General features: G+C 41.2%; 1 protein-coding gene across 1 annotated transcript in view; it reads left to right on the forward strand.

Moving 5' to 3' along the window:
• Window positions 1-5,786: 5,786 nt before the first annotated feature.
• The window catches only part of snx7 (sorting nexin 7), a 77,026-nt gene continuing 58,590 nt past the window's right edge, over window positions 5,787-24,222 (forward strand). The window contains exons 1-7 of the mRNA XM_062379326.1: window positions 5,787-5,952; window positions 11,759-11,947; window positions 12,547-12,657; window positions 16,160-16,318; window positions 20,544-20,742; window positions 21,007-21,206; window positions 23,941-24,027. Of these exons, the coding sequence (XP_062235310.1) occupies window positions 5,869-5,952; window positions 11,759-11,947; window positions 12,547-12,657; window positions 16,160-16,318; window positions 20,544-20,742; window positions 21,007-21,206; window positions 23,941-24,027 (1,029 nt within the window). The 5' untranslated portion in view covers window positions 5,787-5,868. The remainder of the gene's footprint in view (window positions 5,953-11,758; window positions 11,948-12,546; window positions 12,658-16,159; window positions 16,319-20,543; window positions 20,743-21,006; window positions 21,207-23,940; window positions 24,028-24,222) is intronic.

Genomic DNA, 24,222 nt, shown 5'->3' on the forward strand with positions numbered 1-24,222 from the left:
CTTCGGCAAAGGAGACGATGTTGTCATAACTCCCCTGTGCTTTGTCCTATCACCACCAGTCTTCTGTCTCATGATCAGAGTCCAAGCCTGAACAGCTCTTTGTGTAAATATTTCCTCAGTCATTATAAATTTTTTTATGTAAAACGAATGCAATGCTTCGAAATGCATGTGCTCAGGCCCGCCCAGTGCTCCTTTGCAGTCCTAGAAATGTTAGAAATTGTATTTTATTAAATTTTCACATGAATCTGCTAAGTACAACATTCACTACTAAACAGTGTAAAGCCCTGCATATATATATATATATATATATATATATACACATATTTATTTACTATTATTATTGGATTGTTGTCATTATTAATATATAGATTAGACCAAATGTTAAAAAGTTAAGAAACATTGTTTGTCTTTGTTGCTGGGCTGTGTTGCTATGAATAGTAGCAAACTAAATGAATCACACTGATATGTTTGACTCCAACACTGTGTTAATTGATCAGGGCCATGAATCCTGTATCTATATTCAGAAAGACAGAGGTAGATTTTACTGTACTAGTTATATTTATTCACAAAATGTAACATATTTGCAACATTCACATCATTAAATTATTAATAAAATGTATAGTAGGAAAAGGATGAGGGAGGCGGGGGAAGGAGGGAAGGAGTGGATGAGGTAAGTGCTTCTCCACCTCTTCTCTCTGTTCCAGCTCATCTCGGCCTCCACCTTTCTGCAGCTCAGTCCCATAGTTGGAGTTCCTTCTCCAGCACCCGATACTCCTTTTCTTTTGTAGTGCGCAAGCACAGTGTTTCGCGGTCTCATTCTTTATGACACCAACTTTGTCATTCAACTGATGTTGCAGCTGCTCCACCTGCCTCTACAGAGCCTGGATCTCCTTCTCGAACTTCACCATTCTGCTCCAGGTTGTCATAGGCTAAGGTGGCTACTAGGGATGGACGTTAGATTAAATATTCTTCATCGATCGTCGGGAGAATCAATGACGAATTTTCGATTAATCATTCATATTTTCAAGTTCAAAAATTCACTATTTATAGGCTATATTAAAATGAAGTGAAAAAACAAAGCGTGTTTCCTCATTGAGATCTTTATTACTGGTTGAACAAAATATGCGCTGCCGTAATCTTAAGCAGCGGAGCCGACAGCTAGAAGCGTGTGCTAAAAAACACAACTGACCCTCGTTTTTTTTTTCTCCAAAATAATATAATAATAATAATAATATAAAAAACATCATGCTAATCAACAACTTAACCACATCTATAAAATACTTAGGTCTGACAGGTTTTGCCAGATGTAACTCAAAACTATCAAAAAAGGCACCGAGTCGAGAAAGCTTCATAAAAATAACCAGTAACTCACATAAAACCTCAGCACCAGCCTACGGGTTTGTGTTGAGAAAGATGAGCATGTTAACATTCCCCGAGGTCAGACGCGAACGCAGCCTGGTGACCGTCAGTCAAGCCGCCGAAAAAACTCGCTCTGAGGCGACTGACGTCCGCGTGATACACAGGTAGCTTCCTGCTAACTTGGCTAGCCTTGCCGCGGCTCCGGTGCTTGGGCTCCCCTCGTCCATGTCAGACAACGCAGGCTCCTGGGGCCTCATGTACTAAGACTTGCGTGGATTTCATACTGAAACTTGGCGTACGCCAAAACCCAGAAACTGTCTTACGCACAAATAAATTCAGATGTATCAAAGTGTGCGAACGCATGGATCCAAGCACGTTTCTTTTGTACATCTCAATCAACGTGGAATTGAGCGCACATGCCGACGTGCCAAACTCCTCCCTGTCCACGCCCTCATTTAAATATGCAATTTCATTTAAATAGGCCCCTGGACCTGAGATTCACCTCTTAATCCGATCACCTGGCACCATGAACAGAGTTAAAAAACGCAACTTCACGGAGTCCGGGCTCGAGATTTTGCTACACGAGGTAGAAATGCGCAAGCATATGTTATTTGGTACCCTGTCAACAGGGATAAATGCTAAACAAAAGACAAATGAGTGGGAGCGTGTTTGCGAGGCCGTCAATGCAGTGGGGTCTCAGCAGCGCACACACTCAAATTAAAAAAAAGTGGTCAGACCTCAAGGTGGAGGTGAAGCGGAGGGTTTCTGCCCACCGCCGAAGCATGACCGCAACAGGTGGGGGGACGGGAGTGGGGGAACTCTCCACCTTCGATTTGAGAGTGGCCGCTTTGATCGGTGACACAGCTCTCACCGGAGTGGTGGGAGCCCATGAAGGGGACACCGATCATCCCCAAGGTAAATATGCTGAATTAATAAATGCTGTAATTATACTGGTCATACAATTGGCTGCTTACAATACACATAAGTCATGCGTAAAGATGCCAGGATATTAAAGACTTTGACTCGTGTTTGTTTACTTAAATTTTTCTCCTCCGTCGGCCCCGGTGTCTCCAGCGTCACCGCTGACTCCGGTTTCTCCACCGGCTCCGCTGCACGCGGCGCCTCCAATTCATCTGCCAACCACCCGCCCGGCCGTGTCCTCAACCGAGCTGTGCTGGAGTCACAGGCAGAAATCGTCAGAGCCATCGGTGGCATTAATGATCGCCTTGATCGGCTTATAAATGTACTCGGTGACATAAGAGCGTCAATAAATACACTTGTGTCAAAGTAAATTCTGTCCTTGCCTCTTTACATGCTTGAAATCACATTCTGCCAGGCCCGTATGGCTCCTCGGGGTGGGTTGCAGTTGACGGGTCCGGCATCCGGTTCCTCCAGTGGGGGGTTGTGCTGCTCTGGCAGTGGTATGCCATGGCGGTGTGCCACATTGTGGAGGACGCCACAGGCCATCACAATGTGGCACACCTTCTCAGGTCTGTAGAGTAGCATCCCCCCCCGACCTGTCCAGGCATCGCCACCGTCCCTTCAGCAGGCCGATTGCCCTCTCCACAATTATTCGCGTCAGGGAATGGAGGTCATTATACCTCCTCTCTTGGTCGGTGTTGGGGTTTGTAAGAGGTGTCATCAGCCACGTTCTTAGGGGGTAGCCACGGCCCCCTGGGGTCAGATGAAGCCGCAGAATACAATACACAACGTAAAAACCACACAATGAATGAATGCAGAAGTGCACCGCGGGCGACATTTCTAACTTTACGCCCGCTTTTACTGACGTGAATACTGAACATGTCAGAGAAACATGATATTTGGATGTGCACAAGCCCCAGATGTGCATTACGCTGGTTTATACATACGGGACAATTACACGAATAAAGCATTTACTCACCCAGAAGCCACCCATCGCGTACAGTGCCAGCCTCCAGCCTGTTCCCAACCATGCTGTTGGTCAGAATGAATGAATCGTGCTTTGAACCAGGCCACCTTGCCATGATGTTAAGGAGCTGCATTTGCGCATCACATATCACTTGGACATTGATAGAATGAAAGTGTTTCCTGTTAACGTAAACAAATTCATCCTGTGATGGCGCTTTTATGGCAATATGTGTGCAGTCAACAGCTCCGATTACATTAGGGAAACCGGCTGTTGCTGCAAATTGCGCTTTAATGTGGGCCTGTTCAACAGCATTGTATGGGAATTTGATGTACCTGGATGACATTCGGATGATTCCGTCCCACACAGCTGGCATGGCTCGGCTCAGGGTGGACTGGCACACTCCTGACCGATTGGCCAGCTCCCGCTGGAAGGCCCCTGTTGCCAGGAACCCCAGCGTGGTCAGCACCTGTGTTGGCACGGACAACCCCTGGCTCCTGGCTGTGTGGCGCTCTAGGGCCGGCCGCAGCTCTGCGCACAGCTCCAGTAATACTGGCCTGGGGAAACGAAATCGGCTCATGAGCCAATCGTCATCATTTGCCAGTAAGTCCTCGCGTTCCCTAAATATACGGTCCCTTCGGATGTGACCATTTGCGATGTCCTCTAACAACGCTAACACAGCCATTGTTAAAACAATTTTCTTCATCCATTGCGCATGCTTTTATAGCCACCCATATAATTGCAAGGTGTGTTAATTGTTCATTAGTGTGTCTCTGATTTGCAAATCACTCTGATGAGTCATTGTTTTCACCTTTTTTCCCAGTTTCCCAGCGTCACCTCTAAGTGTCGCCAAAGGAACAATAGCTGTAGAAACGTGCGTACGACAGCTCTGGAGCTGGCGTGGGGACCGCACATTTTTACGGTCATTTCACGTTTTGTACATCTGAACGTGAGCGTGGAAAAGGACGTACGCCACGTTTTTCTGCGTACGCAACCTTAGTACATGAGGCCCCTGGTCTCCCCCAGTCTCGGGGATGGCATTCTTCTCCTTCTCCTTCTCCTTCTCCTTCTCCTTCTCCTTCTCCTTCTCAACCTCACTGCTACAGCTTATCTCAGGCTGAGGTGGCTCCTGGTGCAGACTTGCCTCTATATTCTAAGCCTTGGCCAGACACTCAGTGACCTCATTTCATCTTCAACTGAGGATTGTTTTAAAAATGTTTTGTTATGCAAGAGAACTAAATGAAAACCTTTGTCATTGGTGCCAATTCATATATCCTACATTACATTATTAAAAAAAATCATATATTTTTTTATCGTAATGGACAGTTTCCTAATCTGTGAATCAAGCTTTGAATTTTTAAACTTTTGCATCTAAAACTTGGCAAAGCAGGCTAACTGTACAGGATATGCACACACCAGTCCTCTGTTGTGGTTTTTTCCATTGGCCCGGTAAATTCACTTCTGCAGTTTGTACACAACACTAGGAAAATTAGGACCTATTACCCCCTCTGAGCAGAGACATGTTGTCTGTCAGTCTGTCTTTGACACAATAGCGACAGCTCATTTAATGACATCTCACTTTCATGTTTTTCATTCCTTTTCCATAGTTACTTTACTTTTACACCCAGGACATTGTCACAGTGCGGATCATCTCCACCATGGATTCCTTTAATTGCGTTGACTCCTGTGGACAACAACAGTACTGCAGCCTGATGCCGGTCCTGGTCAGTCTCTCCCACATGAATCATACAGGGAGTGAATTCTGCACTGATCCTTCCGCATCTGCGCGCTCAGTCCTGCACATGTATCAAGAGGGATAAGATCATCAAAAGTATACCAGAAGTACTTTTATTTTTTGTGAAAATAAAAGCATTACTTTAAAATACTACATAAAGAACATGCCTCATGTTGAACCAAAGCTACTCAATAGTTATGATTGAGTATCCTTTCTTAGAGCAGATCCTCTTAAATCCTACACACTGAGACTAGGCAGGTCAATCCCTCAAAACACACCAAATTCACTTTTTATCATTTCATCACTTCATATGAACCATTGTTTCACTCTGAAATCACATTAGACTATCAAATACAATAAAACATTCTAAAAGAAAAATATATATTTCCTCCTCTACTGAAAATCTGAAATGAACTACTGAATATTCAAATTTGAACCCAGAATTCCCTTATGTGTTTTTTTTTATTGGAAATAAAATGCTGTGGAAAACCATTCGATATCCTGCAATGGTTCTTAAGGTACAACGAAAAGATTTTGTAGTACAACATAAACTTTTAAACAGATTTTGAACAATTTAGTCTTGCTATTTTATATATATAAAAAAATCTGATACTTCGATTGTTCTATTATAAGAACGTGTGTATACACTAGTAGTATCCAATTACAAGAACCTGAACGACGAAAACAAACAAACAAGACAAATAATTGAGGTGACTAATGAATCGCTACACTCGAATTGGTTGTAGCTGCGTGGCTTTTATTTTGAAGAGCATTAGAGGAAGTGCAACCCTCAGTCACTCCCCGGGTGTTTCCGCTGCTCAGAAGTTGTGGTAGTTTACTCTCAGGTCTGTCCGATGAGTTGACTTCATCTAGAAAGTTTGAGAGTGCGATGAGCGGACAGACAGTCCCCGCGGACTTCTCCGGACACATGTTGGACCTGGACGAGGACGAAGACCTGGAAGTTTTCAGCAAGGTAAACACACAAGCTCAGCAGAACCCGAGAGCTTCAGACACTCAGATTGTTCCACTGGCTTCGTTGCTACGTGGATTCGACTGACCTCATTGACTCACCGCTTTAACGTCAGCTTGTAGAAGATTGTAAGTTACTCCTATGTGTGTGTAGATAGTTTCCGTTTGTCGTCACTTAGAGAAAGACGGAAACCACATGTCCTGGATCAGCTGATGAGCTGACCTTAGGACCCGACTGTCCTGTCTGCTTATTACTGTGAATTGCCTTTATGGAAAGACCAACACCAAACTCCATTCAGATTTTCAGCAGTTTTAAGTATATTTGACATGTAACAAATCTTGCACATGTAGAAACGCACTTGAAAGTACCTTGACCAATCTTTAGGTTCTCCTTTTCATTCCGGCTTTACTGTTTTTAACTCTTCGCCCAGCTTTACCTGTTAGGCAAATGGATTTGAACCTGAATCCCCACGGTTGGTTGAATCGGTGGTTGTTGGTAGATGATTTTGCTGCATAATTTGAATAATGTAATACATCTTTGAAAGGCCATGATTAATGTTTTATATGTCAAGTATAATGGATGTAATTGTTGACGTTGTTACTGTATTATACTTAATACAGGTACACATGCCATTTCTTTATGGAATTTGAAAGTCGCTAGTACTTCACTTAAAGTAATAAGTAATAAGCCATTTTTCCACCACTGGCTTCATATTTATGTATTTCAGGTCAGTATGTCAGAGACATGGATCAAAAAGTTAAGAAGTTTGAAATTGTATCTTAAGAACTGATGCCTTAGACTATGATTTGGATATCTACTATGAATCAATAAATTCCCATAGTGTATTCTATGAGGTAATCGCTGATGAATGAACATAATCTAAGGGCTTTAGCAAAGTTGCAGGAAAAGGGTGAATAGCTTTATTTCTTTGTGTGTGTGTTTCTCCTGAGCTCGCTTTACGTGAGGTCACAATGTGAACCAAAGGAGGTCTCAAACAAATCTTGATCAAAATTTGGTCTCAAATCAAAACTCCATTGGCTCCAAGACCAGGTACAGGGTCACAGTCCTCATGGATCGTAGATTTAGTCTGGAAAACAATAGACAAGTAAAACAAGTGTTAAATGTCACCACTGTGAGAAAAGGTTAGTTAATGTTGTCAGCGGCAAAAGTGATGGTTGGCAGGAAATGTGCTACTGTATAGTTGACCACCTAATATGCAAAGCTCAAACTTGTGGCCACTTCTATGTAATAATTCAAAAAGCAGTTAATGTTTTCAACAGATTCTCATTTGTTTACCTCACCAGTTCTCACCACATTTATCACAGAAGTACAAAGTCATGATGAATATAGTAGAAAATTATTTTTACATTTATCATAGTGCTCGGGCCCTAATTATCTCTTGCTGAATTTAATATTGACAATGATCATGGTGAGCTTTGTGTTCATTATCATTAAAAGAAAAAGCACAGCTGGAATCATGCAGCCTTTCCCCAGTGTCAGGTAAATTAGATGAGGTGGAAGCACAAATGCTTTTGGTTTTAATTAACCCTCTTCAACTGAATTTGGGTGTCCTGCAAGGTGCTTTAACAAGACCACATTCTGAATTCTGATTCTGAGCTCAGATGCCGAAACCTCATTCAGGGGGAGAATTTGTAGGAGCTAAGTTGCTGCTGTGGAGCTACTTTTGCTGGTTAAAATTAAAAGTGTACATTATGTGCAAACACTATGCATTTTATTTACTCTGCAAGAACATTTGAATATTCTGGTTAAAGTGCAAAACCCCTTCAGGTATTTGGCAATAGGTGTCAGAACAAGGCAGGTAAACGTTAGACAAGGACAATATTTGTTAAGCTATCAGACAACATGAAATCATGAAGCTATAAGCAAACAAATTATGCAACATCTCAGGTTCTATAAACTGTATTTATGTAAAGTGTATGTACCAGATGCAAGTAGCATCATCATTGAAATCAGATACCTGACAGACAAACAGCAGCAGTTTTAGCCATCACATTAGATAGGTTAATGACATGGGTCCAATGTGATCCTCGAAGGACATATCCAGCCACATCTCCCACGGCCAAGTCTGTCAAACACTGCCTTCCTCTTTGCCACTGGCAAAAAAGTGGCAAAATAATTAACATGCACATTCATTATCAATTTGTACATCTTTCTATAGTGAATCAATTACAAAATAGTAAAAATTCCACAGTCTTCATAAAATATAAAAAAGACCAAGTGTTAACAACCCAGTCTCATTTTGTCAGACAGCTGTTTTAAAAGAAAAGCTTTTATGATCCTTTGTGCAAACACCTGCTCAGCAGTAAACAACAGTTAGTAAGGGAGCAACTGGTGAACATGTAGTAGCTGAAGTGTCAGATATTTTTCTAAGAAGTTTGTGGAAGCATAGAAGAGCTTACCTTGCTTATCTATTGGACTTAGATTCATCGAGTGGAGTTAAACACCCATCCAAATTGATGGAATTACTGTTTTCACCATAACAAGTCAAAAGTGCTAATTAGCAGCAACCTCTGCGACTAACCTATTCAAGCTCGAGAAATTGTTATTTATGTCTCCTCCCAATGAATCGCATATTTGGCGGCTTAAACATGCATCACATTTGCTGAAACTTTGGACAAAATTCAGATTTTTGAGAGAGATTTACATGGGCAATTGTTTTCACAGTAGTTGACTTTACATTTAACTGTGGTGGCAACACACTCTCTACATGGCTCTGGCAACACTTAACGGTAGCCTACGGTAGTTACCTTATACTAGTGTAGTCAAACGTTTGTCAATATAATGTGTGCAGCAGGAAGCTGTAGCTACCAACATTTTTCCAACTGCTCTGGTGACATCTGCCACACATAGCAAACACATCTTTGGTATCTGTAAACAGATAGAAATCACTGTATCCCCCTCACCTCAGACTGCTACAATAACAACCACTTAATCCCAAAGACACAGATGTTGGTCATGGTTCCTCTTGAATATAATTTGGAAAAATTTTGCTGTGTTCAGTAAAGGTCAACTATACAAGATATTTCTGCATTTCCAACAACACTGATGGGAGACTGTGGGTTTTTCAGAAAGAGTTAGATAGAGAGATCCCTGTTCCATATGTATGATCACATGATAACAAAGTTATCAGGGAGAGAAAAGTCATGAGGTGTTTGTCGTTGTTGAGCGAGGCATTACTGCTGACCTCAGCAGCTTCTTGGCTGTTGTTACAGGAAACAGGCCTGCAGGCAGCTCACTCTTAACTCACCACTGTTTGCATAAACTGTATCATTTGAGTGTGACAACATAAAGTCCACTGTGGAAAAGGCTTCTGCCTAAAAGGAAAACTGAGTAACATTTATGATTTCATTGATTAATCTAGCAATTACCTTTTTACATTAGTCAATCTTTCAATTTCTTACATCTAAAATTCTTCCTGAGTTATACCCATTTTAAATCTTAATTTATGCTATCGCAAAAAGTAAGATTTTTAGTATATTGTTATTAATAATAGTAGGTAGTACTAAAAATTGACTGAGGGAGTTTCTCTCTTTGTGTGCATATTTCTGTGTCACATTGACCTTAACATTGTTTGAAGGCCATGAATGTGTGGGAGTATCCGTACTTCATAATTTATTGTGTCTTTCACAGAAAACAAGCTGATTTTAGGCTCTACAAACATTTAAAAATTGTGTTTGCTGTAGTCCAAATTTGACAGGTCTCAATTTGACCCATTCATCACACAAAGCACAAGGGTTATGGTATTAGAGATTTTTATTTTTTTTGCCTAATTCAAATTATTGCCCTCTACAACGTCTGCTTAGGTTTACAAATTGAAAATGGTCCAGATGGCTCGCAGAGGTAGCATTCAAAAATGAACTAGGTGCACAATCCTCAGTTCAGAAATTCAGAATAGTCACAGTAATCTAAAATATACTGTAATCAGCCACTTACTTTGACAAGTACCTTACTAGTTATAATTGTGGCCTCCGCGTTCCAATTTACGAAATACACACATCTGGAGTAGACCAACACTTGTCCTGATTGAGTTTTCAAGATGTGCTTTGCCCGTGGGTTAAACATGAAATGCTCATTAAGAATATACCAATAACAGCACAATTATACACAACAATATCTATCTACCAATTATATTTGCCTGGACGACTTCTAATTGCGTCTAAATAATGTGTGGGTTTCAGAAGAGAAAACTTGAGAAACAATAGTTGTGTTGTGAGGAAAAAGTGAAAATTGTATTTGGTTTTGATAAAGAGGCTTTACTATCTACATTCAACAATGTCAATGAAGCCAGGACCAATAGCCAATCACTGGAGTCTGTAGGAAGTTATTACACAAGCCAAGAATTTTTGACACAACATCTTTCAAATTATGACTTGTTGTTTGAACACTTGATTAAATTGTGAATGAGGTTTGCAAGCATAGAGATGCTTTATACAGGGTGGTAGCACGGATATTCTATCATTCCATTGGTAAGTGAATACGTTTATAAAAAAGGTTGCTTACCTTTTACTTTAAGCCAGTGGTGGGATTGATGAGTTCTAAAATGGTTTGTACGTTCAAAGCATCTGTAAACCTTTTATGTAAAGTGCCTTGAGATGATATATATCATGATTTGGCGCTATAAAAATTGAATTGAATAAACATGTGCAGTTTTCCCCCTTGACACCTTCAGTGATTTCACTGTTATGGATGGATGTATTTAGCATTTGCCTGTAGTTTGGTGGCAACTGCTCTTTTGACTACTCTAATCAAAACGGTTGTTTTTGGCTGGGTAGATGGAAGAAAAGGAAATAAATAAACATAGTGACCTGCTTAGAGTGAATTATTTCCCTTCATGTCGATATATGGTCAAATCATAGACATTTAATATACGGTAGATCATTTGTTATTCAATTAATTTATATAGCGCCAAATAATAGTATACCTTTTTTATTTTGAAAAGAGTAACACTGCAACCAAACTTTTTTTTTAAAGTCCAATAAAGCTTGCTTTGATGGTGTTCTGGCAGTACAGATCAGATGAAGCCAAATTCTATTTGTTAAAGCAGATGGGAAACAATAGGTTATTTTTTTGCCTGTGTTAATGTCATATTGTTATTACCAGATGATCTGTTCACCTCCAGCAGAGATGCTAGTGACCATAAATACTTACAACAGCCCACCAATATTATGTGAAACGGTCATAACAAGGCGTAATAGTCATGATAAAAGACACCCAAATCATGTTGTGGCATTAGTGATGTGGTGATCAGCTGCAGCACTTCCTTTCCTCTCTGTCCAGTCAGAAGTGAAGGAAAGAAAAGCTTGTCTTGGAAACATTTCCTGATTTTCCAATTTTGCAACAAAGAACTTGGTCAGCTCAGTCTTTTTTTCTCACATGCTCAACATTATGAACGTTGGTCGATAATAAGATGTGACATCAGAGCTTCTGTGGCATTTTCCTGGCAAAAGAATGTAAAGAATTTCTACATTTAGTTTTAGAAAAGTGATGTCAATTACATTTTTAACAGTCAAGAACCATGAATGGCACAGTGAAGGTGGAGCACATGCAGGAAGTGATACATGTTCTGTATACTGGGGATTTATGGTATCATACATGTGTTATTAGACCAAACGCAAACGTGTTAAACAGTCAGAGGTAAGTTAAACAGCGAGCTGTCACAGATACACTGTGACTTACACATATGGCTAATACCATATATGTTGAGTATCTCTTTGAAAATGATGTTGCTCTTTGCTGTTCACATGGAAATCTGCTGAGCACTTACAGTGTCATTGCCTCACTGGTTCAGAACACATCCCTGGCAGATGGAAGCTCCATGCCCAACTCTCCCAGCTCCATGGTCAACCAGTACAGACTAGAGGAGGATGAAGAAGAGCAGCAGGACACTAACACCAAAGACATCTTCATCACTGTCGACAACCCGGAGAGCCAGGTCACTGCCATTGAGACCTTCATCATGTACAGGGTTCTGACCAAGGTGAGAATGTCGTAAATGGCTGTGTACATGCAGCATAGTAAAAAGACTGCATCCATCTAGTTACATACAGTCATTGCTCTTACTTGTATAACTCAGAGTAAATGCAACATTTCTATCAACTTTCTTACTTGAGACAATGACAGTATCTCTGCTGATGTTGAGGACAGACACAGGGGTGTGCCAACCTGTTAGGATTTGCAGGAGATGGAGATCAGACATGGACTGATACTTTGGGAATGGTTCATTAGAACCTACAGTTGAGGCAACCAACAATCAGAAGTTTCTGTCTCTATTGGTTGCAAAGGTTTGTTAATTACAACACTATACGTCATAATGACATCATGATCATGTCATTACTCTATATGATAAAAAATTATTTACTTGATCTATATAAGGTGTAGGTTAAAAGACTGAGACACTGCTCCCTCTGTTTCCATCCCTGTGTAATCAACACACCAGCACCATCTCATGTTATTACTTCCCTAAAAACAGGAAAAACATACTATTTCTTTGATTTTGTGAAAATCCGAAGATTGACATCAGTCTTGTAGGCTATGCAGTGTGGTAATTGGGTAGTGATTTGCTGCTTCTTTCTGCAGACTACGCGGAGTGAGTTTGACTCCAGTGAGTATGAGGTACACCGACGCTACCAGGACTTCTTATGGCTCAGGAGCAGACTGGAGGAAAACCACCCGACACTCATTGTCCACGTATGTATTAGCCCACCGCATCATCTGCTGAACACATCTGTGGACTACGTCACAAGTCCAGTGGGTAGAGACCACAGCTCATTTACCACAAGTCATACATACTTGATATTATTGTCATACATATTCCAAAGCACTCAGGGTTTTTAGAGTTGATCTTTGTCTTACTTTTGTAATTATTTTCTGAATCATTACTTGTTTTGGTTAAATTAGACAATGGAGGAGTATCTTAGTTGAGGTAAGATATGATGTTTCTACACAATGAAATTACATGTGTTACAGAAAAAAGCGTTTCTATCCCCATTCCGATTAAGTTGTAGATTATATGATATCTTGGGTAGTGTGGTAGGCTGTGTTTTTTATGGGTCTAAAACAGGACCATGCTCATTGCATGTCTTTAAAGGTAGAAAGGTAGGGGAGAGCGGGGTAATGTGAGACATTACCCGATGACCACAAATGTGTTCCATTTGTGGTCATGTGACCATAATGTTTTCAAGCCCCTCCCATTCCCCCCTTGCCATGAAGGAGAAGTTGGAGCTGGTGCTGGGAAAGGATAGCCTGACGTTTTCATACTCACAATTCAAGTCAGAATGTGAATCCGCTCCATTGGGCTGTGATTATGGGGCGTGTTTCAACCGAACCAGGAAATAAAATTCCGTAACGTAGTATGTGACGTATGTAAAGTGACGCATAGTTGTTGTCAACAGAACTCAGCTGCATGCACGCTGGAAGATGTAGAAGAAGATCAGTAAAAACGATTTTTGCCGGGGTTGTAAAAATAATTTAAGGATACACGGAGAGCTTACCAACACGATCAGCATTTTTTAGAGAAACAGTTGATGTAAAAAATGCCTCTTGTCTCAATTGGATAGACCTACAACCAATCAGAGCAACGTAGTATGTGACGTATGTTAAGTGACGCATTGTGAGTTATTTACTAACGCCGGGTTCACACCGGACGCTGAAGCGATGCCGAAGCGACGCTTCTGCGCAGCGTCAAGCCTTAAATAACAGCTGGCTCCCATCCACTCCCATGGTAAACCCTTGTGCTGGACACACCGGAGGCTAAAGCAGCGCGCTGCGCCAAGGCTGCCTCGCGCCGTGCAGCGATCGTTTTGGCGTCGAGTCTATTTTTTGCGCTTGACGCGAGCGTATCGCGCCAGGAAACACACTGAAAAATGATTAACGATATTGATGACATATTTTATATGATATAAATGATCAAATATGCATCCCATCCTTTGAATTCGCCTTCTGTTGTCCTGGAGTTTTAATTTGACCAATGACATTATTAAATGTCCCATTCTGCCCATCCACTACAGCCACACAAGCAGTGATAAAGATAAAAAGAGAGAGGGGGGGGCTAAGTATTCTCCACATATCTTGAGTGGAGAATACGTAATTTACCCTCGACCCTCCGGAGCAAACAGAGAAGTTCTTCAACATGGATGACCTTAAATTAATAATTGAAGTGGAGAAGTACAGTGAGTTGTATGATCCTCGGAACATGTTGTATAAAGTTGTTGGGACGCTGTTGCTTAATGTTGGAGCAACAAGTAAGTATATGCTTTTATACTACTGGATCAACGGGTGATATTATTAGCGCTGCCCGGCGGTTCAGTGTCGCTTCAGTGTCCGGTGTGACGGCCAAGCGCCGGCGCGATAGGGATTAGCGCGGCGCGGCGCTTAGGCATCGCCTCCGCGTTCTCTGTTCCTCTTTCAAAATGAATGCGCTGTCGATGTCTTCTAAAACAGACTCAAATGCAGCATCTACACATCTCAGCTCTCCAGCGGCAGGCATGTTTGTTGAAAACAAATTCAACCCAAGGGCACTTTGATGACGTGGTTGATTACGTTACCGTTGATCATCTGTCCATCATCGTATAAAGCCCGCCCTGACAATCTGATTGGTCCGGTCACTTTCGAACCGGGCATAATTTCTCCCCAACGGAGCGACTCCAGACCAAACTTCCCGACCTCAAATGTTGTGGGCGGGGCTAAGTTCGTCTGGCATCCAGGCTAGGGTGCAGTAGCTGAGGCAAAGAGAATATTCACAGATGAGATGGAGGATGAGCTTGCCAAACACTTGAAACAACTAGCTGATCAGTTCAATGGCCTTGGTCCAGTTAAGTGCCGTGAACTGGCATTTGAATACGCAGAGAAAAACAATATCCCAGTCTCTGCTAAATGGACAGAGAAACAATGTGCAGGTAAGCTAGGGTGTGCAAGAGATCACATGAATCATAATAATCATATATTTGCTTAATTGACCAATCCCCATAAATCTGTTACTAGTCCGATAATAGTTTTGGAATGTGTGGTTGTCAATCTAGCTGTCAGGATTTTAACTATTACAAACTGTGTTGTTATCATAGTTTTAAAGTGGAAAAAGAAAGTGGATCACTTTACCCCCTGGATTTCCCTAAGCCGTGGTAAAGTGAGACACAAGACCACTTTTGAAAAAACAATCATATTTTCACTGCCCCTTGTCCTGAAGACATTCTGATCATTTCCATTGCTAGGAAACAACCTGAATTAATGGGAAATGTGGACATTTTACTGATATATAATTTTAGCTCGCCTAGAGGGGAGCAAATGTAAAAAATGGCTCACATTACCCTGCTCTCCCCTAGATTTGATAAGTTATTTCTGAAACAGTTTTTTATCTTATTTGTTGACATCCCCTTCATGCCTAGATAATCATCAATTAATGAGATAAAAGAAAGAAAAGGAAAAAAGGCAGGTTCTGTGGTCCTGATAGGACTGTAATGAACAGTACCAATCATTTCATTAGGGCCAAATGAAACAATTGGTCAGTGTACCTGTCTGTCACTAACCAACCTGTGCACACCCTACCCATGCTCTCAGTGTGCATGAGTTGAGTTTCAGTTAGAGAGAAAGGAGAAGCAGAGGCGATTTAGTGAGCGAGCAAGTCACGAAAAAGTTGTATTCCTGCAGTTTTTAGACGAAGCACGTTCATATGGGCGTAGCTTTGAAGAGAGGGTCGATGGAGAGGATGGGATGAATATGTAACATTAACTTAAGATTCTCTAATGCGGAAAAAGAGATTATTCTTTGGCTTCAAATTGCTTTATCCTTCTAAGCATGTTTTTTTCTGATATTACTATTTTATTTGTATACACTTTTTTTACATTTAAAATTTTGTAAATCAAACATGTGAATATGGGTGTAAGATTTTCTTGTCTGACATACAATATATATAAAGGGCTGTTTACTAGAGTCATGTTTAACAACTAGTGTAAAAGATGAAAAAAGTAAAAATATATCATTATTTATGGCAATCCTTTTAGAATGGAAAATGCATATTGATTGAGTTCACATTAAAAAATAAAAAAGAGTCACTTCTAACTGCAACAACACACCATCCAAGTTTAACTCCCTATGTGCAGAGGAGCACATAATCTGCTGGCCATGTGGAGCTATGTCACCATCATTACCATAATTTGGCTCTTTGACTTAGGACACACTTTTGGTCTTTCCACAGCCGCTGCCGGAGAAGTTTGTGATGAAAGGCATGGTGGAACGATTCAACGAAGACTTCATCGAGACCAGAAGAAAAGCTCTGCACCGTTTCCTCAACAAGATCTCTGAGCATCCCATCCTGTCCTTCAGCCAGCACTTCAACGTCTTCCTCACTGCACAGGTCACACACGCACACATGCACTAAGAGAGTCTCTTTGCACATTCAACAATTGTTTCTATCATTAAGTTAATCAAAAGCAGAGGGCTAAAAGCCGCCAGTTCAAGAATCTACTGAGTAAACTTTAGTCTCACTGCAGAGATCTGGTGGATGACGAGTGGTGGTTTTACAAACAGACTACAATGAAGAAGCAAAACAATTAATGGCGATGAAAAACACACCTTTTGGGGAACCTGAGGACCTGGTCTATGCAGCTGCTGCATCCTTCATTGGCCGTGTAGTCTGCGTCTGGCCTGCTTAATGCAGCACCAGATTATCACCTTACAGGTGGCTGAGGGGTAGAGTGGTCGTCCTCCAACCTGAAGGTTGGCAGTTATATCCCCAGTCTGACCTATCTGCATGCCGAGGTGTTCTTGGGCAAGATGCTGAACCCCGAATGGCCCCCCATAGAATAACTAAGTGCTGCGAATAGATGCACTGTATGAATGTGTGTGTGAATGGGTGAATGTAAATCTGTACTGTAAAGCGCTTTGAGTGGTCATCAAGACTAGAAAGGTGCTATATAAATACAAAACCATTTACAGCCGTTGCCTAGCAAGAGAACGTGTACTATTAGTTGTTCGGTTGAGTTCTTATAGAATCTTCTAATGTTTTTGACTCTCTCTTTACTGCCATCACCCCCTCAAGAAACAGAAGCGCAATGAATCCTGGGATATGTTGGGCCAGGAAGGATCCACATGTTGGAGACTCCGTTACAAGGGGGTGAAAGGACACATATTTTGGCTGCATTTGGAGAAGCCTTGGAATTTGATCTAGTCAAACCGCTGTGACATAATCTGTCTTCAAATGCAGCCTCCGGAGGTTAAGGGCCCAAAATTGAGTTAAAGCTTCAGTGATGGCAAGTGGCTGTTGAATTTTGACTCTGAACATCAAACTACATTGTTCCAATCAGGTTCCCAGCTTTCAAATGTGAAATCAAATTATCATGCTAAATTAAAGCTTTTTAAGTGAAACCGGAAAGGGGTTACCCTGGTGTTTTTCCACTCTTAGGGAAAAAAACATCCGCTGTGACATCTTAATGTGCTTGTTATTGTCGAAGGGCAGCAGTTCCCGCTGTCACAATGGAGAGGTTATTAATAAGAAGGTTATTGGTATTTCTTCAGTAATTTAGTATGGCCTTTGAGGGAATTTATAAAAACCTAAATAAGCCTTGATAAGAAGAATATTTCCCAACCCTGCCATTAACTCAAAATGGTCTTGACTAGAGCCCAGTTTTGAATGAAGGTACCTTGAAGTTTTATTCTCCGGAACTTTTTCAAGTAACTCTAAGGTTCCAGCAGACTGCTGTTCACCTGTTATTCTACTGTTGTCTAAAGATCAGGGGAAATTAGGTACTAGCGATAGCACCAAAAAACTGTTCAACTCCAGTCCTCAAGGTGGTAATTATGCACAAGACTGTACAACAATAGCGACACCATATTAATCAAGCAATTACAACAAATAAAGGGAAAAGTGTAAACTCTGTAAAAAAAAACGGTTTGGCTCGATGCTGTAGGCCATGTGCAGCCAAATGATACAGACACAGAGAAGAGCAGTAAATTACTGACAGAGCCTGTGAAAACTGTAGAACAAAACTTTTTTACAGTAACATGAATGAAAGACCCCAATGTTCGCTGTAAGTGGACTTAGTTGACCTGTGCATTGGCTCCCTGGGTGTCCACGGTCCCTGTGGCGATGTGGCCTGGCGCCTTCTACCTCGGGCTGCGGAGCTGTCAGTGGTTTTCAATAAAACCATGTTGTTTCAATGGAAATAATGCATTTTATAGTTTTCAGTCTCTGCATAGACTACTCACTGTATGGGGTCTATGTTAGCCCCAAACCAAAACAGAAAGACTTTAACACCATATACGCCATATAACACCATATATAGGGGCGGCCTGGCCTAGGGGATAGAGCGTGTGTTCTGCTACAAGAAGGTTGCCGGTTCAAATCCCACTCTTTCCCATCTGCATGCCTAAGTGTCCTTGGCAAGATACTGAACCCCTAAATGGCCCCTCATAAAATGTTGAGTGTACTAAAAATGTAAGTCGCTTTGGACAAAAGCGTCAGCTAAATAACATGTAATGTTATATAATGTAATATACAGTGCCTTGCATAAGTATTCACCCCCTTTGGACTTTTCTACATTTTGTATTGGTATAACCACAGATTCAAATTTATTTCATCGTGAGTTTATGTAATGGACCAACACAAAATAGTGCATCATTTGGAAGTGGGGGGAAATATTACATGGATTTCACAATTATTTACAAATAAAAATCTGAAAAGAGTTGAGTGCATATGTATTCACCCCCTTTACTGTGAAACCCCTAACAAAGATCTGGTGCGACCAATTGCATTCACAAGTCACATAATTAGTAAATAGGGTCCACCTGTCTGCAATTTAATCTCAGTATAAATACACCTGTTCGGTGACGGACTCAGTTTGTTGGAGATCATTACTGAACAAACAGCATCATGAAGACCAAGGAGCTCACCAAACAGGTCAGGGATAAAGTTGTGGAGAAATATGAAGCAGGGTTAGGTCATAAAAAAATATCCAGAGCTTTGAACATCTCTCTGAGCACCATAAAATCAATCATAAGAAAATGGAAACAATATGGCACAACCGCAAACCTACCAAGAGGAGGCCGTCCACCCAAACTGAAGAGTCGGACAAGGAGAAAATTAATCAGAGAAGCAACCAGGAGGCCCATGGTTACTCTGGAGGAGTTGCAGAGATCCACAGCTGAGGTGGGAGAATCTCTCCACAGGACAACTACTAGTCGTCTACTCCACAAATCTGGCCTTTATGGAAGAGTGGCAAGAAGAAAGCCATTGTTGAAAGGGATCCATAAAAAATCCTGTTTGGAGTTTGCCAGAAGCCATGTGGGAGACACAGCAAACATGTGGAAGAAGGTGCTCTGGTCAGATGAGACCAAAATTGAACTTTTTGGCCTCAATGCAAAACGCTATGTGTGGCGAAAACCCAACACTGCCCATCACCCTGAGCACACCATCCCAACAGTGAAACATGGTGGTGGTAGCATCATGCTGTGGGGATGCTTCTCTTCAGCAGGTACAGGGAAACTGGTCAGAATAGAGGGAAAGATGGATGGAGCCAAATACAGGGAAATCCTTGAAGAAAATCTGATGCAGTCTGCAAAAGACTTCAGACTGGGGCGGAGGTTCATCTTCCAGCAGGACAATGACCCTAAACATACAGCCAGAGCTACAAAGGAATGGTTTGGATTAAAGAATGTTAATGTCTTAAAATGGCCCAGTCAAAGCCCAGACCTCAATCCAATAGAGAATCTATGGCAAGACTTGAAGATTGCGGTTCACAGACGGTCTCCATCCAATCTGACTGAGCTTCATCTTTTTTGCCAAGAAGAATGGACAAACCTTTCCATCTCTAGATGTGCAAAGCTGGTAGAGACATACCTCAAAAGACTTGCAGCTGTAATTGCAGCGAAAGGGGGTTCTACCAAGTATTGACACAGGGGGGTGAATACTTATGCACCCAACAGATGTCAACTTTTTTGTTCTCATTATTGTTTGTGTCACAATAAAATTTATTTTGCACCTCCAAAGTACTATGCATGTTTTGTTGATCAAACAGGAAAAAGTTTATTTAAGTCTATTTGAATTCCAGTTAGTAACAGTACATAATGGGAAAAAGTCCAAGGGGGGTGAATACTTATGCAAGGCACTGTACTTAAGCATTTCTTAATTAAAAATCATATCATCATTCAACAACGTTATCAAATATTGCATGCTTTCCTAATATCGTGCAGCCCCAATTTCAATGACCCAGTCATTGCAGAAACAGCGATGAGTCGGGCTCGTGATTTTATAGCGTCACTAGCTTGCATTGACAATAAAGCTGTTCGTTTTTTTTAACAGTTCAAATAAATTCTACTTACCAATTTGTCACAGAGGCGCAATGAAAAAGAAAGCTTCTTATGAAAAGTGCAAATTGACATTGTGACATTGTCCACTAAGCAATGTAAAGGTGTTTGTTGGTGTATTGTTGCGTGACCGAGGTTATGCCTTATTCCCCTGCTTCAACTCTTATGCTTAAACAGACTGACAATCAGACATGAGATATAAACAGTATGAACATTTTGAAACTGGTTCAACACTGGTACCCAATATTATTTAAGCCCTGTGCTATGACCTCCTACAGGAGCTGACGTCTCACAAAAAACAGGGTCCAGGGTTCCTGAGCAGGATGGGGGAAACGGTGAGGTCAGTGGCCAACTCGGTACGAGGCCTGAAGAGCCGCCCAGAGGAGTTCACTTTTATGCAGGAGTATGTGGAGGACTTCAGCAGCAAGATCTGCTCTGTGGACAAAGTCACCCAAAGGATTATCAAAGAACAGAGAGGTACTGCAGCATGCTTATTACCAAAAATTAACAGATCGAAGACAGCCTTTTGTTTTCTTGTGATTGCAAATACTCGCTGTAAAAGAGTTCTGCTCAGCACACAGGGTGGAAATAATACTAATATCTAATAACTGCTATGTTGGAGTGTGATCCAGGTAGTACATCACAATGGAGAGAAACCAAAATGATTTAAGAGGCGCTGGATTTATTAACACAATATTTATATATTTGCATTATTTGTTTAAAAGTTCTCTGTGCTTCCAGAGTATCTGGATGAGCTGAAGCAGTATGGCCCAGTGTATGCCCAGTGGGCAGAGTCAGAGGGGGACTTGGGGGAACCCTTGAAGGCCGTGGCCGGCTGTGTGGAACGCTGCAGTAAGGAGACAGAAGAGAACAACCAGCATCTGTCCGAGGTCCTGGCCCCTGCCCTGCACGAGTACATCCTGTGTGCTGAGACACTGAAGGTGAGCTAAGACCACACTGCTCACATCAGAAGTTCTTCATGTGTGAGTAGGAATTGTCTGTACGAATAAGATTTGTCATGTTCATCAGAGGTGGGAATACACAGCTTAATCCAGTGAAGCACGGTGAATCTCACCTATTCTACATCCATCTGCCTGTGCATGTAAGGCTAATTTCCATATAAGGATGATAAATCAACCCCTGTCATGTTTAGTTCAGTTGTCAACTTTCCCGCTAGTCAAACAATTCATCAGCATTCGGTCATTCTCACACCGACTATGTAAACGTGCTAATGTTTAGTAATTACTCTTATTACCATGATCATTTGCAAATTAGAACTAAACAAAAACCAGAAGAGGAGCTAATGGGAATGCTATTTGTTTATTAGTTTTTTTGGTCATAAAGCAAACTATTGAAGTTCATCCTGAAAGGAACATGAATTAAGTTCTAATCCACTTATTGGATGTAGCAGCGGCGATTTAACCCTGAAATCAGTTTCTAATCAGTAAGTGGCCGACCTGAACACAAATACACAATGTGAAAGTGTGTCTGTCCCCTGTTGCCTTATAGCTTTATAAGGTAGGGCAATTTTGTATGACGCCATGTCACCGTCACAAAAATAGAGGTAGCTGATTATTATAAGTAGTAGGCCTATAAAAGACCAGTAGGATATACTATTGGCTGTGTTTTGAGTGCCAGCAGGGATCAGAAATCCTATTTCAAATATAATTCACATGCTTTAGCGCTCAGCGCGACACAAAGATGTTGATAATACAGCATTAGATGTTGATAATACAGCATTAAAGTAAAATGATTGCCACAAAGTAAAAAGATTAGACAGACACATAGCTTCACATCAACGCGAACATCAATACTCTGAATAAAGAGCTTTAGGAGACGTAATAACGTAGGGCTTAGAAGATGTGACATTTTTTTATTTTTGGACGTGGATGGCCTCTCTTTTCAGCTTTGCCTGGATCTATCAATCAACATAACATAACAAAATTAACAACACTTGTTTGGCTGTGTTTTGCCTCTTTGCCGGCAATAACCGGTAGCCGAATGCATTATGTTTTGGGTGAGTCCGTCTGTCCATCTGCAAGTCTGTCTGTGAGTCCCATTCTCTTGAGCATGATACCTCATGAATGCCTTGAGGGAATTTTTTCAAATTTGGTGCAAGTATTCACACAGCACAGTTATGCCTTGTGAAGGTGATAACTCTGGAACACCATTAAGGAGTCCATTCATTGCATTATTATTATATATCATTGAGCTGACACTTTTATCCAAAGCGACTGCTAATTTTTGCATTCAACATCTGTGAGGGGCCATTCAGGGTTCCGCATCCTACCCAAGGAAACTTTGGCATGAAGGTGGGGCTGCCGACTGACCTTCTCGTTAGAGGATGACCGCTCCACCCCTCAGCCTTTTATATTTGGCACAAACATTTACTCGGACTCGAAGATTAAAACAATTTGTAAGCCGAAGTTCAAGGTCACAGTGGCTTCAAAAAGTCACAAGTTTTACATTTTATTTGTATAGCGCAGAATCACAACATACATTATCTCAAGGCACAAAAATGTGGAAGAGAGGAGGGATGGGTGGAACAGAGTGGGGAAAAGAGAGAGAAAAGGGAAGGGGGGGAAGAGAAGAGAGAGAGACCAGGAACAGTTGTGTAACCATCATATTTAAGCTTTGTCAGACTGGTTGTTACAATGAATTACCCAACGATTAGTATTTATGTGTGTAGCGTCTATCCTTTTTGCTTCTTAGTTCTTTTATTGTTGTAATTTGCTGAATTTTTTAGATCTAATTTAAATGTCGCTTTCATTTCCATCTTGGGAGGGTTAGGGCAAACGAAGGTGCACAAGGTGGTCATAAAGAATTAATTCCTCAGAAATCATGTGCTTTCTTGACATCTTCCTTAGTGTTTTTTAACTCTGTGCACGTTTTTATCTTGAGGTATTTGCAATCTTTTTTTCTGTTTTGTTGTCTGCAGCATATTAAAAGCGACAACAGCACACCGACTCGACGAGTGAATCTTGCAAAGGATCTTAAACGGGCACCTTTTTACTAGAGGTTTTAGTTTTTACTAGGGTACTGGCTACAAAAATCCAGCAGGGCGTCTGAATGCTCTCACTTGGACATTCATGTGCATACACACAACCCCATCCAGAGAATTACTGGAGGTTGGTGCATGTGTAAAAGCAGCTGTAGAGTCATACACTGTGATGTCAATGATGAGAACAACACTTCCAGGCCGTTCACTTACATTGTCATTTTACAGTTCCTTTTAACACCATTGAAAGTGATGTTAGAGAGTGTTTAAAGGAGTGGTTCTCCAAAGGGGGTAACTAGTACCCCCGGGGGTACGTGAAGGTATTCCATGGGGTAGGTGAGATTTTTTTTTAATGTATTTAAAATTAGCATCCATTGAAAAATCCTTAAAAAAATGTTATTTAATAAATATCAAATAAAATATAAGTGCTTAATAAATCAGACACTGATGGCACAGCGCTGTGTATTGCATCTTTTTTTCAACCAAAACTACTTTTCGCGGGTTAGGGGGTACTTGGCTGAAAAAATATTTCACAGGGGGTACATCATTGAAAAATGGTTTAGAACCACTGGTTTAAAGGATGTTTATGTAAATATAAGCAATATTCAGACTAACCAAGATGGATAAAAAATTGATTTCAGCAAGATTTATCAGTACTGTTTACTGGTATTTTCTAGACTGTGATGAGACGCAGAGACAACGTCCAGGCTGAGTTTGAAGCCAAGAATGAGGCTCTGGCTTCCAGAAAAGGTGAACAAGAGGAAGTAAGTATGATTTCACATCCTCACTCACAGACAATCTGAAGCACACACTGCCCCCCACCCCCCCTCTCTGTGTGTCCCTCTGAGCCAGCCGAGGTGTTTGTGTGTCCTCCAGTCATTTTCCCAGAGATTAGGTGTAATAAAGTGAAGCATGGAGTGTGGTCTCTCCCATAGGGCCAGACTCAGCTCATATTTGGA

The sequence above is a fragment of the Platichthys flesus genome, chromosome 21 (genome assembly GCF_949316205.1).
Source record: "Platichthys flesus chromosome 21, fPlaFle2.1, whole genome shotgun sequence".
Lineage (NCBI taxonomy): Eukaryota > Metazoa > Chordata > Actinopteri > Pleuronectiformes > Pleuronectidae > Platichthys > Platichthys flesus.